Source organism: Glandiceps talaboti, chromosome 17 (genome assembly GCF_964340395.1).
Source record: "Glandiceps talaboti chromosome 17, keGlaTala1.1, whole genome shotgun sequence".
Lineage (NCBI taxonomy): Eukaryota > Metazoa > Hemichordata > Enteropneusta > Spengelidae > Glandiceps > Glandiceps talaboti.
In genome coordinates this window covers 13,767,560-13,783,892 of record NC_135565.1, presented here as the reverse complement: position 1 = coordinate 13,783,892, position 16,333 = coordinate 13,767,560, and the positions used below count along the sequence as shown (strand labels likewise).

The 16,333-nt window shown below is 34.6% G+C and overlaps 1 protein-coding gene across 1 annotated transcript in view; it reads right to left on the bottom strand.

The window, feature by feature from the left end:
- Positions 1-1,895: 1,895 nt before the first annotated feature.
- Positions 1,896-16,333, bottom strand: part of LOC144448514 (liprin-alpha-1-like) — a 241,221-nt gene continuing 226,783 nt past the window's right edge. Inside the window, exons 16-24 of the mRNA XM_078138781.1 lie at positions 15,415-15,545; positions 14,635-14,846; positions 11,138-11,240; positions 10,397-10,679; positions 9,959-10,134; positions 9,461-9,558; positions 8,341-8,585; positions 7,131-7,452; positions 1,896-5,477 (exon numbers count right to left, since the gene is read on the bottom strand). Of these exons, the coding sequence (XP_077994907.1) occupies positions 7,147-7,452; positions 8,341-8,585; positions 9,461-9,558; positions 9,959-10,134; positions 10,397-10,679; positions 11,138-11,240; positions 14,635-14,846; positions 15,415-15,545 (1,554 nt within the window). The 3' untranslated portion in view covers positions 1,896-5,477; positions 7,131-7,146. The remainder of the gene's footprint in view (positions 5,478-7,130; positions 7,453-8,340; positions 8,586-9,460; positions 9,559-9,958; positions 10,135-10,396; positions 10,680-11,137; positions 11,241-14,634; positions 14,847-15,414; positions 15,546-16,333) is intronic.

Genomic DNA, 16,333 nt, shown 5'->3' with positions numbered 1-16,333 from the left:
AAAACAAGACATCTTTTTAAAACAAAATTTGGCGGGAAAGGCTTGGCAATGAAGGCCAATAACGAAACCGTGTTGTGATCTGCACTACTAACTGTAAATACTGTATGAAATACTTTTAAAATAACATGTAAATTGTAAGAGTACACCATAGACGTTGAAGAGAAAACATAAACAAATGTCTTCCAATTTATTTTTTTCTGGTGTCTGGATGTTTTCGTTTTTTCACCTTATAGGTGTCAAACTGATGGAAAGTAATGTTTCTGTTGTGAGTTGCAAAGCATATTGTTTCCAGTGTGTTGTTGTAATGAGGAAATCCAAGAATAAAAATAGCATATTAACGTGACGTGTCTTACTGTTCTGTTGCTGTGCATGTATGGCGTTGTACATAACTTTTGTGACATGGTAAACACTACTGCAACAGTGTCTGTAACTTTTATCCCATTGTTTGCATATTACATAGTTCCCTTCTATTACTGAAAGCATGTGGAATGCCAGTGGTTAATCTTCGTACACTTTACAACGAGTAACACTGAAGCAAAGCACTTTCTCTATGTGCTATACTCATTTACAGCATTCGTATCAAGTGTAAAAGTATACTGTTTCAAATGGTTTATTTACAAGCCTAGTATGGGGCCTTTCTAATGTGGTCAATTAGCAAATGAAACACTTCATATGGATGCTATAAACGAGTGTGATACATACAGAAAATGCTTTACTTTGGTGTTATGTATTGTACAAGCTTACCACACAAAGAGTGGTAAGCTTGTACAAAGAGTATGTAATATAACATTGTACAGTTCTAATGTAATATATGACTTCTTTTCATTATGGCACTCATATACTAGTATATAGGGGGGGGGGGGGTGAGGGGAGGGGGTTAAGGGTAGAGCTACTTTTTGTATTTTTAATTGCAATCTAAACTTATACCATTATTTACTTTAGCCAGGGGTCAGACACGATTAGCAAAGCTATTTTCTGACTCCTGTTATCCGATCTAGTTTGCTTTTCCTGTGTTTACGTTTGTATTGTACTTATTTTTGATCGGGTAATAAAATATATATCATATCATCATATCATATCACACTTAGGTCAGAGTGTAACAGGACCATACCAGAAGGTTGACTTTTGGAATGAAATAATTTGTTATACACTACCTGGCATAGAGGGCACTGTCATCATCCAATTCTCGATGCTCCTACATGTACGTTTCTTGTGTTTATTGCTTGTATTGCTTTAGAGAATACAGACTCCTTGAATGGAGGGGTTGGGATAAACGACCCTAGTACGTCATATACCCATACAAGATTAAAATGTTTTAACAAGCATGGTAAGAGGATACAATGTTAACAAAGCCTTCATTACATTAGTTCCTCATAGTTTTGGTCAGATTGTTCACAGAAAAGCAAGTTTTGGACTTTCAACTAGTGAACCTTTACCCAATGTAGATATGTTGATGGATTGACCACTCATTTTGTGTTGGCTTGATTTGAAGCGAGAAAGTATGAGTTTTCTTGTACAAAGTAATAGAAAAAGTTTAAACAGTTTACTTCCAGAGCGCACACTATGGTAAGTACTTCATTAAGCTTCAGTTTGTTTTGGAGATGGTGGTAAAGGGTGATTGGTATGTGTTATGGTGGATAGGGGTGGGTGTGATGGTGGTAGTTGGGTGTGATATGTGATGGTGGATAGGGATGAGTAGATGGGTTTGTGGATAGGGGTGGGTGGGTGTGATGGTGGATAGGGGCAAATCGGTATGTGTGATGGTGGGTAGAGGTGAGTGGGTGGGTGTGGTGGACAGGGGTGATGTGATACTGGGCGAGGATGTCATGGTGGGGTGGGTGAGAAAAACTACAACGACAAAAATATTATAATAAAGAATAATAACTTACAGCTTTATTTCTGTTTGTGTTGGGTTATTATTACATGTAGAAACTTGTCTGTGATTTTATGAATAATTTATATCAGTCTTTTAATACACCAAAAAAATTCAGCTACGGATTCTTTCTCTATCTGAGACTTAAACATGACAATGGTTGTACACGGAGCTTGAACATTTGAGTTGGCTACACAATGGAAGTATCAAACTTTCAATTTATCCAGGTCCTCATAGATTAATAAGTTTAAAAGTAAATTACGAGGTATATTAATCCATCAGGGCCTAGTATACTGTACACATATTACACAGGTTGCAGATGCACTCTGCATGTCAAAGCCACTGAGCAGTGTTCTGTATGAAATTTCTGGAAATGGTTCCTCTTCTCGAAGAGGAAAATTTTTAATAATTACTATTACATTGCCCATGTATCTACTATTTCAAAGCTTTCTACCAATCAGCTCTAAAGATCCTGTCTCTCATTGTCATTAGAGAGAGCAGAACAGAGAGTTCACCATATATGGTTATGCAATTTAAATTACAACCCTTATAAGGCATTTCTGTCAAGGCCCACATCCAATGAAAATCACCAACAACCTACTTTGCATAAACTGCAATATCTTCTCAATTATGTTTGGTCATAACGTTTACTGTACAATTATACACTTGGCAAAAACTATACCAGGTTTGAATTCATATTGAGATTGAGATTCAGATTGAGATTCAGATTCGGATTCCTAAAACCCTTTGTTAGTATCCAGGAATATTAATACCTAATTTGAATATTCATAAACCAATGACCTGGCATCTCTTGAATCAATGGCTTAGATACCCAGAAAAGAAACATTGTAACAATTATAGAAATGGTGTTTTGCTACGTATTAATGGCATATAAGGAAACAATGGAGGCAATACATATATAAATATTACAAATTTGAAATTTCCTGGGAATATACACATTTTCCAACTAAAAGCAAAAAAAAATGCCCATCTGCTACAGTTAATTCTAACAGAAACCATTAACAAAAAAAATAAAATCTAATACCACTACAGTTACACAAAAGTTACGGATAGCAACTGAAAAAAAAGCACATATCTTTCAATGATAACCTCCTCACCTCCCTGAATAAAGTGGTGTGCTCCAATGTTAAAAAGGACACTGCACTCTTATGAATAATATGGGGGAGTAAAGCATCAAAAAAGAGGGTGAAAATCTCTTAAATTCAAATTTTACCTACTCATCCTCACATTCACTCTTATTGCTTTGAAAAATATTTCAATAAGTACATTATAGAAATGCATTAGAAGTGAAAGTTGGCATTTTTGTCTCTGATTTTCTAAAAATGATTTGCCCTTTACCGTAAGCCATGGTAAACACGAGAAAAGAAACAAGAACGCCCTATACATTGTCTATGCAACAGTGAATGCAAAAATTTGGCACTAAATTTTGTGCATGTATTAACTGCGTAAGATTTATAATCAAGAACAGATCCACTGTTGCACCATCTATTATACAAAGAAATGTCTTATGAGAAAAGTAAACATTTATCAATATTTACATATCCATATAAAGACATCTACAGTCCATATTAGGACATTTCTGGTGGCAGAACTACCAAATAAGGTATTCTTACAATGATGCAATACTATATATGGACTTCAAAACATCAGATCTTTTGTTATTTCTTGTCACAAACAAGAACTACCAAATAAGGTTTTCTGACCACATACCATATATGGACTTTTAGGTGTATGTTGATTCTTTTATACAACTAAGATTCACCAAATAAGGTAATCTGGCCACATTCCATATATGGACTTTTTTGAGATTGAGTGTTTGTAATTTCTTTCCACAGCTAAGAATCACCATATAAGGCATTCTCACCACATTCCATATATGGACTTTTTGACATCAGATGTTTGTTGTTTCTTTTCACAAATAAAGAGGCACTCTTGTGTTTTTATGGTCAAAGTAAAGACAAAACATGACAACATTTCAGTGTAACATCTCTAATGCATAGAATTCAAGCCACATCTGTGGTGACACAAACACAACATACGACTCAGGCTTAACATAAATATGTGGTACGTAAAAAACCAAAAAAGTATGCAAATTTAACAATGAGTTGTTTATTTACACACATTAATTCCTTGCATTGCTGTATAAATAGGGCACTACTACAACTAAATGAGGTATCTGCAAACCATATAGGAACCTATACATTGGGCAGTTTTCTTTCTTTTCTTTTTTTTTCAAATGTGACAGTTCATTCCTTTCAATGCCATAAAAAGAAGTTCGGGAAAAAAAAACATTTTTTTTTTCATTTACATTTTCAATTTGTCGTAATTAAATATCATTTATAGGTTTAGGACCAAAAGTCAAGTTAGAGGAGAAAGAAAATATTATGAGTGTAAAAATGTTCATGAATTTTTTTTGGAGGGAAAAATGGCAAAGAAAGGTTGAATGTTCGGTAAATGACAAAATATTTATGAGTGCCTGAGTGTAATAGACTTTCATTTATAGACAAGCAGTTCTCGACACGGACAAAATACTTGGAATATTTTCAAAGAATTTACAATCTGGCCTTATCGACCTCATGCCAGGAACATTGTTTTCATCAAATTTTAGAAGTTTGGGTTCAAAAATCCTGAAGAAATAAAAGCCTCAATTGGAGGAAAAAAGTATTGATACTGAAGTTTACAACATGTCTGGTAAGACAGAACATGCAAATTATAGGTCAGTATTTTTGTTTTTTTCCTACAGCACCAAATAATCAGAACAGAAAAACAGTACCTAAGATTGCATGTTCATTTTTTTTTTCTCACAAACCCGTCCTCTCTGCTTGTCTATATCTTTCGTCAGCCAATAAACTTGGCTGTAATATTGAACAAGACCTGCATGTATCTATGAGATGTAAGGCTGAATATGAATGGACCAAAATTGTGATTTTTTTGCTTGATGAATTTTTTTTTCTTCTGCAGCACCATCAAATGAAAAAAAGACAATGAAATGTGATATATATATATATATGTATGACAAAGACTAAAAAACAAAACAAAACAAAACAATGCAAAACATAACAAAACAAAGCTGAACAAAAAACTACTAACTACACAGAAACATCAAGAAAGCAATCAACCGTCAACCCTAATTAAAATTGACCATCTCTGAGAACTAAATTTTGAAAAGTCATTTTTCTTAAATTACACCAAAACAACGTAACCGACAGCAATATAAGAGTCCAAACGAGTGAATACGCCCTCTATCCCATCCATATACACCATCATTCTCAGATAAGGTAAAAATAAAATTTTGCTTTAGTCAGACATTAGTAAATAGTCCAATTATGACCTTTGCACCCCCTCTTTCATGATGGATCAGTCCGTGTAGGGTCCTGAAATGTTTTGTAGGGGTGTTCAGGCCAAAGACAAGAACATATCCAGCTGCCAGTGGGCATGATCAGATTAGATTTGATGATTTGATTTCGGATAAAGGTCTAGCCGGGAGTATTCTGCTCAATAATGTCCTACTCCATAGAAGGCTTATTGTAAAAGAATAATTTTGAAATTGTCCATTTTTTAATAGAAGAAATTCCACACAATCCTGCAAGAGGAAAGAGAGAAAAAAGAGTCAGTCAGTTAACTAAAAAGGTCAAGTCACTATAGTAGATACAATTTGTTCTATATATACTAGACAACATATTCATAATGTCATGCTGCTTGTTCTTTTCAAATTGGATAAAACATTTTCCAGTTGTTCATACATACACAGAGACATAGTCACAGACACACACACAGTCACACAGACACACACACAGACGCACATGTGCATGCTCACAGATATATGGAGACACATGCACATAAACATAGAAAGAAATAGATGCAAACACATACGCATAACACATACATACATACATACATACATACATACATACAAATGTACATACATACACATACATACATACATACATACATACATACATCATACATACATGTACATATATACATACACACACACATACATACATACATACATACATACATACATACATACATACATACATACATACATACAGACATACATACATACACACACATACATCATACATACATACTTACACACACATACATCATACATACATACATACATACATACATACATACATACATACATACATATACACACACAAATCCACAGACCCATTTAACTTCTGCAAAACATTTTCTGACATTACTGAGGCAGCTATTACAAAAGTTATTCATTATTCAACTGGTCCACTGTTCTGTCTTTTAACTTCTCAAAAGTTATTGACCTCTGTGACTGGATCATAGGGTCCTACATTTGGTCAAAGGTCAACCTGAATGCAATGACAACCATGACTTGTACACGAGTGTGAAGCTACCATCATATTCATATTCATATTCACTTTCAAAAGTTGACCTCTACGATCAATGTGAATATGATGATAGCTTCACACGTTTATCATCAGATTCGAAGTCTTCCGAATGGGTACAAACAAGCGTTCGGCAAATCACAAATCCTTCATTGGCAGGTTGAAATCATGTGATTGTAGTTACTTTTCACTTGATTAGCGTGGATTTGCATGCTTTCTTCTTATTTTTGCCAGAGTATCCAATTTGCACCATGAATTATTGTTGTCATATAAAAAACTAATTTGGATGTTTAGTATGCCTTTCCCATATCTTTTTGAAAATGAAATATCAATATTTGGGTGTACAAAAAACCTGTATGAGTAATGTAATAAAATACGGCCTGGCTGGGTGTGTTTTGATTTCCCGCAGTGTCGCTATCTTTGAAACCTTACTTAACACTTACACTGGTGAAATTTACACAAAATAGTGTTGTCAAGACCACAATTACCAGGATCGGTCAACGCAATCGATTGTGAAAAATAATGGTCCATGACAACAATAATTCATGGTGCAAATTGGATACTCTGGCAAAAATAACAAGAGAGCATGCAAATCCAGGCAAATCAAGTGAAAAGTAATTACAATCACATGATTTCAACCTGCCAATGAAGGATATGTGATTTGCCGAACGCATGTTCGTACCCATTCGGAAGTACTTCGAATCTGATGATGAATGTGTAAGCTATCATCATATTCACATTGATCGTAGAGGTCAACTTTTGAAAGTGAATATGAATATGAATATGATGGTAGCTTCACACTCGTGACTTGTACAGCAATGAGAGGGAGTTATAAATAGTGTCAAAGTTCAAAGTTCACCCACCTGAGGTCAATAACTATCAGCAGGAGTATGTTCTCACATTTGGATCTCCTGTTTTTGGTTGTGTTGATGACTGCGCTGTATTGGTTGGCGACCGTTGATTGGACATATTTGCCATTTTTGCAATATGAAGTGGTGAACCTGGTGCCATTCTTCCAGTGTATGGATCAATAGGCATAGGTTCCATAGCTCTAGCTGATGCCGACGTTCCCATCTGCATTTCTGCCAGGCCTTTTACGTCCTTTGTTTTAGAGCTGCTGTTACTGCCATCCTTGGGTCGAAATTTCTTCCTCCATGATGGCGCTCGTCTAAATTTTCCATCACCCTGCAACAAAACAGAACACAATGTGAATCACACTGCATATTCAAGAAATAAATTTATATGTATTTACATATATATTAACAACACAATATCAAGCAAGATACTCAGTAGCTTTTCACACTGCTTCACATTGTTGTGATCACCAGACGACTAATGGTATATAAATATATATAAACTCAGTATATGGAAAGTGTCTATGCTGGAGTAAAAAGTGCTCAATACATTATGTATGTACAGCAGTATAAATAACATCATCATCGCCTGATGATCACAACAGCGTGAAACACTGTGTAATGGCTCCCGTGTATCTTGCTTGATACTGTGTTATATATATGTACGTACGTACGTACATACGTATGTATGTATGTATGTATGCACTGTCACAAAATATAATATACTAGTTCAGCCACCAAATAACATTGATTGATACCACAAATTTTCTACATGAGGCTTCTAATTGCAGGAAGCATACCATCTAAAACTTCGGCATATGAAAACGATTTATGTATTTATTTAATTTTCTATACTTTTTGTCTTAAATAATACAAGTCTGAGGGCTGGATGTGGCTCTTTCTTTGCCTACTGTACTGAGAACTGTATTTAGTCTTTGATAAGTTGATAAGTCCACATAGGACACTTTAATAAACAAATAAACCAACAATAACAACAACAACAACAACAACAACAACATTATATTTTTACTTGTTCTATGCTATTTGTACTGGAACAATAGATTTGATTTTGTCAATCTCCCTATTGAGAACATTCTCATTTTGGACAGCAAGTATTTACATTTGAGCAAAATCTTCTAAACCCAGCTAGTGCCACTGTAACAAACCATTTCATTCTTAAGACATACCAAAAATAAGAACAGGAACATCAAAAACTTACCTCGTCAACCCTGCGGTCAGTGCCAGCAGAAAGTAAATTATGAAATTCTCGTTCTAACATTTGCCGTGCTTGTGTATTCTGCGTAGGTACTTGTAACGCTAATGCTAGTGCATTGTGATCAAAGCTTTCATCCAGTGCTATGAGTGCACCATGCACTCCACTCTCTATCAGATTACTTGCATATTCTCGAAGACCTATTGAATTCACCCATCGTATTACTCTCTCATTTGACCACACAAAAACATCTGAAACAGAAAATAACAGAAAATGATTACAACTCAAGATTTATGAAGTGAAATGTTATTTTACATTTGAGTTCTTGAATAAGGTATGGATATATTGTTTGGTTAACCCACAGGGGATGACATCATTGGCAGTACGTTCGAGTTCTAAAATAGAGTACGGCCATATTGTTTGGTTAACCCACGGGGGATGAGATCCTTGGCAGTACGTTTGAATTCTAAAATAGAGTACGGCCATATTGTTTGGTTAACCCACAGGGGATGAGATCCTTGGCAGTACGTTCGAGTTCTAAAATAGAGTACGGCCATATTGTTTGGTTAACCCACAGGGGATGACATCCTTGGCAGTACGTTTGAGTTCTAAAATAATGTACGATAAAATACCTGCCCCTGCCTACTATGACTAATCCTCTTTCTCCCAAGCCAGTAATAATAATAAAATATATTTATTCAGGGTAGCTCAAATAAGTACATAAGGGCTAAAGTAAATGAAACATTTAAACATCACTACATTAGCAATCATACAAAATGATAAAAGTAGGTAAAATGAAACTCAATACACTAAGTGAAATGGTAAACGAAAGGAAAAGTTACAGCATTGATGTACAGTCACAAACGAAAAATGAAACTGACAAACAAATTTTTCAAAAATTTACATGTTGAACACTGTAAAATGCAACTAATTGTTTGTACACAAGTATATACTAGTTGGGCAAAAGAGGATAAACTAGTATTGGATAACATATCTTGATGAAAAAAGAATATTAAATTGGTCTGTAGATGGCGACTAGGTATATAAGAGTTGGAAGAACCTCAGATGTCTTCTCCATAGTGTTCCGTATCCCTTTATAATTGACATTATTTTTTTGTACACTTACCTTTTATTTCTGACATACTTTCTTCCCTTAATTTTGTGAGCTCCTTTTTATCATAATTGACTCTTTTCAAGCACATCATACCAAATTGAAAACTAGTTCTATGGACAGAAAATGAAACAGAATACATCAAACACAAAATACAGTAACCAACGATTTCTTTAACCGCTACTACAAATGTTCAAGAGCAAAGTTTGACATTTCTCTGATACAGCTGGGTTTTTTTTACCTCCTAATTAACCAGAACCATTCACACACTATCAACAAGGCAACTTATAATCTGGAGGAAACACAAATGATTTTGATTTTCCCCTAATTTCACAGACAAATTTTATTTTGAAATATTAATCTGCAAGCTAATTCTTCAGGAATGCTGAACAACATATTTTGCACAGAATAAAATATATTAAAGATGCAATATCCTTTTTTTTTTTTTTAGCAATTTGTAACAAAGTTGCTGAGGATTTCATGATACTTTTAACTCGTTGCTAGGTAACCTACCTATGGAAGCTGTCCACCATTTTGAGTTGACCTCTGAGATCTTTCTTGTTGAGGTGATCTAACATTCTTGCATCTACTAAGCATTCCATGAAATAACTGCGATATTGAGGCAAACCTAATGTTGGAAGCCATTCGTTTCCAATCCATTCATGGTTCATATCTCCAAAAGCTAGCGTCTATTCAAAGAGAAGACAGAAATGTCGAAGTTTGTTAATCGAGCTGAAATTTACATAAATATGGTTTCAAAAATACATATCAAAGATTTATGGATTTCCTTTCTTTCTTTGCTCACTGTTTAAACCAACATTCATTCAATAACTTATATCAACACATCAATTGTTGTTGAGCAATAGTTCTAATTTGTGTCATCTTAAAGTAACTCGAGACCTTGATTGCCAGAGTAGTATAATCTGATAAAAACAATAAACATAATCTTACCGTTCTTGATGTTGGTGGTGCCGATGGACTTGTTAAACTAACCATTTCCTGTATTGCTAATCTTAATTTTAATCTATGAAGTGGATTACTAATTCCAATTTCCCGTTGGATTTCTTGATCCGATAATGCCGACATAATTGCACCACTTTTCACATTGGCTCTGCAGGCCGCTACATACCATGCTGGCATGCCTACCCATAGTTCTAACCAAGCTACAACAGTTGGACCATTCCACAGTGCAAATGGAGTCCTAGCTTTCATTGCTTCCTCTAGTAATTCATGTCTGGAAAAGAAACATACACTTCAGTATATTAAAATTGCTTAAAATCACATATCTTTTCAAGTTGTAACTTGGTAAAATACCCCCTCTTCCCATGACATGAAACAAGTCGTCCCCCCCCCCCAAACACTTGTTTCCATCATTGGTTCTGTAGTATGATATTTGACTCAAAACATTCAAAAAATGCAATTATTTTCCCTACTCCATCATAAATTAAGCTTACTTTTATTGTATTGCTCCCAATATTTTTCTTTATTCAGTAGCCAAATACTTGTAACATAAGGGGCCTTCCCACTACTCGCTTTCAACTCAGTGACAAAGCCCCTTATGCCGCTTGTATTACCTCAACCAAACTCAGGAAAACATTGTAGTTTTGTGTATGTTTGAGACATGAGTAAATAAATACACATTATGTTCTTTCATTCAATAAACACTAAATAACATAATCCAAATTTCCTTACTTTTTCTTTTTCCTCCTATCAAATTCCCTTTGTGTTCCACCTGGTACCAATGCAAGCCCCATACTGAGTGATTCTTGAGAGCCAATGTCACTGTCAAATGGTACTGCAGGTGGATTATGGGATGGGAAGGTTAGTCACAGAATAAGGTAATAAATGGCAGTTAATAAATTATAGAACAAAAATAGAAAAATTATTGTAAGGGTGATTTCAATTTTAACATGAATTATACTTTGTAAACCTGATAAATTTGAAAACAAAAATTCATTAGTCTAAGAGTTCTGAAAAAATGATGAAAAAAAAATGAATAAAGGTTTTAATTCTGGCATATTATCAGCAATTCTGAAGGTAAGAATGTTTCAAATTTGTTGTAATACAGTGTGGAAACTTGGAACACCTCTACAGTGTAATATATATGCATACTAAATTGATTTTTGCATTTTAAATTATTTGTTTGCATATTAAATTATTTGTTTGCATATTAAATTGATTTTTGCATATTAAATTAATTTTTGCAGAAAAATTACTTTTTTTGCATATCAAATTGACTTTTGGATATTAACTTTTTGCAAATAAAATTGTAATTTTGCCCAAATAAATACATCCTGAAGTCATCTGACATTATATAAAGTGTTTGTTCTTATGCTAACAAATTACTAGCTGGAAACATGTTTAATAAAATAAAACAATTCAAGATTGATGGCATCTAGCCTTTTATTTTAGTAAATTTAAACAATTTCATCGACAAGTTTATTGTATTTTTACCCTTTTGAAAATCTTCTACCCAGAGATGCTTGACAACATGCCATAGTATACAACATACACTAATTATACACATTTAACATTATACATGAAAATAAAAAAGAACGTAAAATAGACACATGAAAGTTAAGTTCTCCTTGACAACACAAAAGTGTCAATTTTTCCATATCTACATCATGTAAGTCTCCCTCAAAATTCCTGTGGAGGTAAGAGAAACAAACCTATAACAGAGAAATGAAGAACATATATGTTTATTTTTGAAGTTAGACAGTTATTTTTCAACAACTTGGCACACAAAAATAGACACCTTATCAATTCAAAAGGTAGATTTGGTTTTGAAAGTCTGCTGACGGTGAGAAAGTGACACTTGATTGAAGGCCCTATAACATGTATACATGCAATAAACTTTTTGTCATCTTGATGATGAAAGGGTAGAAATATATAATATTCACACTGTAGGGCCCTATATATAGTTTGCACCCAAGGGTACAAAATGAGCTTGAAAGTGAATACTATCTCTCAAATCTATACAATGTGTTACAAATTGCTTCTTCAAAGTTGCTCAAATTGACTCATGATACAAAGTTGCTCAAATTGATACAATATTCTGAACGGATACAGTGTCCCCCACCCTCTGAAGTTTTTTGAAATGGATACAATGTTTCCAAATCAGTGTCAAGTTTCTAAAATTGATACAATTTTCTTGAAGAAGATACAATGTCACAAAGTTTCTCAAATTGGATACAATGTCTCTCAAATAAATGCAAAACTTCAAACACATGACCAAAATTTCAATAAACAATTAGAATACAATTTACATATTTGTGTAAGCCTCATACTAGCTGTTATTTTGTACATCAACACCTTTATGTTGCCCAGACCAAACATTCAGACAACCTCACATAATTTCTTTTGAATCATGTTAGACATTTCTCGAATTATTTGAACATATTACACATTACAAGAATTCTAGTTTTCAGATTCAGAATGAGGTATGACATCCTTGCACCAATCTGTAACAGACACTGCAGCAAGAAAGCAGGCAGAGAAGATTCAGAAAGAAAGTGTCAATCAATCGACCTGATGCAAAACTTTGGGTGAGATCTCTTTTGGAGTCTTCTCACTGCCTCTATTTCACCGTGCAATGCCAACACATACACAAATCACAATATGAAGATGTTTTCAGTTTACTTTTATCATTTTTTTTTCATTTTACATTTACTTTAACATAACATCATAAATCAACGTCCTATTAAAATTTGACAGAAAAAACTTTACAACTAAAGATCACAGCATGCAATCAGCATGCAAACTGAAAAAGAGGCAGTGAGAGAGTAAAAAATAGAAATAAAAGTGAAAAACTGCAGATGACAAACTAAGCATGCCTGGTTTGGAGAAAAGAAACAAGAAAATTAGTAACAAAGTAGCAAAACTGTATCAGTCATTAAAATACAGAAGCTTAGGGAGTCTTTACGGCTATGCTGATACTTAGGGGGTTAAGATGAAGGTGAACGTTTCTGAGTCTGGTTTCAGGACTGGAGGTTTAAAGTGCTACAGATTGAAGGGATTACAGGAATGCAGAGAACAACTCCACTGAGTTGTATATGAGAGGTTTGTGCCATTGGCATCCACTGTCATTTTGTGACACATCACCACACGAGGGCACTATTCGTGAGAGGTTGCAGCCATGTTGCTCTCTGTCTAACATTTCTCAACTTGGGAATGAAAGCTTCATGGTTACTACTCTTTTAGAAGGATGCCCTCATGTGGTGAGGAAGCAGCACATCAAACCTTCCATATTGTTGAGGGAAACTGGTTGCTAAGATGTACATCTTGTGTCTAGAGGATAGATTATTTTGATGGAACGCTTCAAATGAAATGTTTGAATAAAACGTTAGTTAATGAGACGAGAGTTGTGGGAAGATTTAAAAAGGATGTTGGAATACATATAGGATTGGTGAAATTACAAATGAGAGAAAGTCTCAAGGTGTTTCAACACACCCCTTTCTGCAAGTGGAAAGAGCCAAACACACTACATTTGTGGCTGGAGTTGGAACCAAATTACAAAGGAATTAGGGGTGCAACTGCACTGAAACAATGAAGGGGCTAGTCTATAAAATGAACTAGAGACAGTAAGAACACAATGTGTATGAATTGAAATACTGCAATATACCGTTATGAAAATGGCAAATTTTTCAAAAGTCACCTGTGTGTTTGGTGCAGCTCAAGCTAAAGAAATGAAGGTAAGAGTTGGTAGGACTTACATTTATATGGAGAGAAAAAGAAGGGGAAATATTCAAAACAAAATTGTTGGAATCTGTAAGAACTCTTTTTAACTAGTTTATTTTATTCTATAAAATTAGAATTTGCTAAATACAGCAGGAGTAAGATATTGGTGGAAAGCTAGGAGGACTTTAAGTGGTTGAATTTTCTTTAACGTACGACTTGAACATAAACAAAGGGTGGAAAGTATGCTATGTTTGAGGTTTGTTTTTATTTTGGTGAGGGCTTAAAAGATTTGAAATTAAAAGCAATTAATTCTTAGCTTACAAACTGTCTTAATGAAATTAAAATATAGACCAGTATACAGGCCAGCAAGTGTAGAAGAGAGTGAGAGAGAGCTTGCCGTGCATTAGTGAACTCTGCAGCAAACACACAGGAAACGTGGTTGTAGAAAATGAATATTCATATGACTGATTTGCATATCATGAATATTCATACTTTGTTGTTGAACATACCTGGTAAATTATCTCTGCTGCCGTCTTTGCCCATTTCTTTACTCTTCTCTTTCTTACCAAACAACCTACCTATGGAACCTTTGAACCCGGGACGCTTTTTCTGTTGCTGTTGTTGATGCTGCTGCTGCTGCTGCTGTTTGTGCAGTGAGTCCTGACTGCTGTTTGTACTACTATGGGGGCTAGGTGTACTTTGTGAGCTGTCCATAGACCCCCTGCTATTATTAACAAAACCATGGCAACATATTAAAATCAATTTTATGATAAGTCTAGTGATTTGTTTGCCTGTTTTCCACTCAGACTTTGGTAGCGCTACTTAGAGCTACATTTTTAGATAACATTTGTATACAGTTCAAAATTTGCATATATTATGCAAATCAGCACAATGTTTCCTACTCTATGTAGGTACCCCTCCAGGCAGCAGGTGTAACAGTTTATTCCATGTATGCAAATTGGCAAATGTTTCTTTTCAACTGATTTCACATGTCATCAAAATGTGTCACTCAGAAATAGTATGGTAAATAAATCGTTGCTACAAAGCAAAGAATGCAATTATTTCTATTCGTATCTTTGTCTTTTTTTTGAAAAATGGTATTCTTTGTTACAGGGACTGCTAATTTAATTCAATTTGTTTGGTTGTAATAATTAATCATGTAGCTGAAAAATTTGCATGCAAACCATATAAAAGTATTCGACAAGTTTGATATAAATGTTAGTACACCTGCTTCAATGTCTCTATCATGCTAATTTAGGATTACACGAAAGTTTACTGCCAATAGTTACCTCCTTTGTTCCTCACTGCCAGTGAGTGCTGCAGCAACCCGTTCCATCCTTGTAGATCGCAGAGTAGGCGGACTTGACTCACACCGTATTGACCTGCTTTCTTCTCTACTTTCCTCACTGAGGGCAGCGGGCTGCTGAAATAACACAACACGGCATGTCAATACCACCTGCTAAGTGTCCAATCACAAGTTAGTAACATTAGTTGTATGTCACAATTCACCAATCCACCATGTTATCACTAGTGTCTACTATTAGGTTCGCTAAGCTGCAGACTTGTGAATACAACAACCATATGCAAATCACACCCATGATAACACTCACCATTGGTCAACACACTGACATGTGACCTTAACACTCACTTGATGACCAATCGGAATGGTGATTTCCTCTAAACCCATAATGATAATGATAATTTGAATATTATCATTTTAAGCACCTGGTTATCATTAAGCTTATAATGGTCCAACTCAAAATGAGTTTGTTACATGTTCCATGTTTAATGAAAATTTGCATATTATTATTTGATGAACTTGGTTTCATATGATTGTTATGTTTACAATAGCTTGTTAGATATTCCATGGGCAAAGTGCAACCTGTGCCCACACTCAAAATACACGAGTCTTGCTACCTTCAAATTTGGATATCCCTATTATTCGGCATATTTTAATTTAGAATTAAGTATTTTTCGCAATTCTCCCTGTTGTTCATTTGTGATTGGTTGATGGCAATAATCTGTCGTTTCAAACTGTATCTTATTGAATACTTTCAGGAGAGAGTGGGCATCTCAGGTGAGGATAATGCAAGATAACAAGGTGTTATACAAAATTTATGAATATTTTTCAACTGTGGACAAAAGTGCATGACAAGTGAAACAAGGTATTAAAAATAAAATTCTTGAATATTAGGAACTGTAGACAAA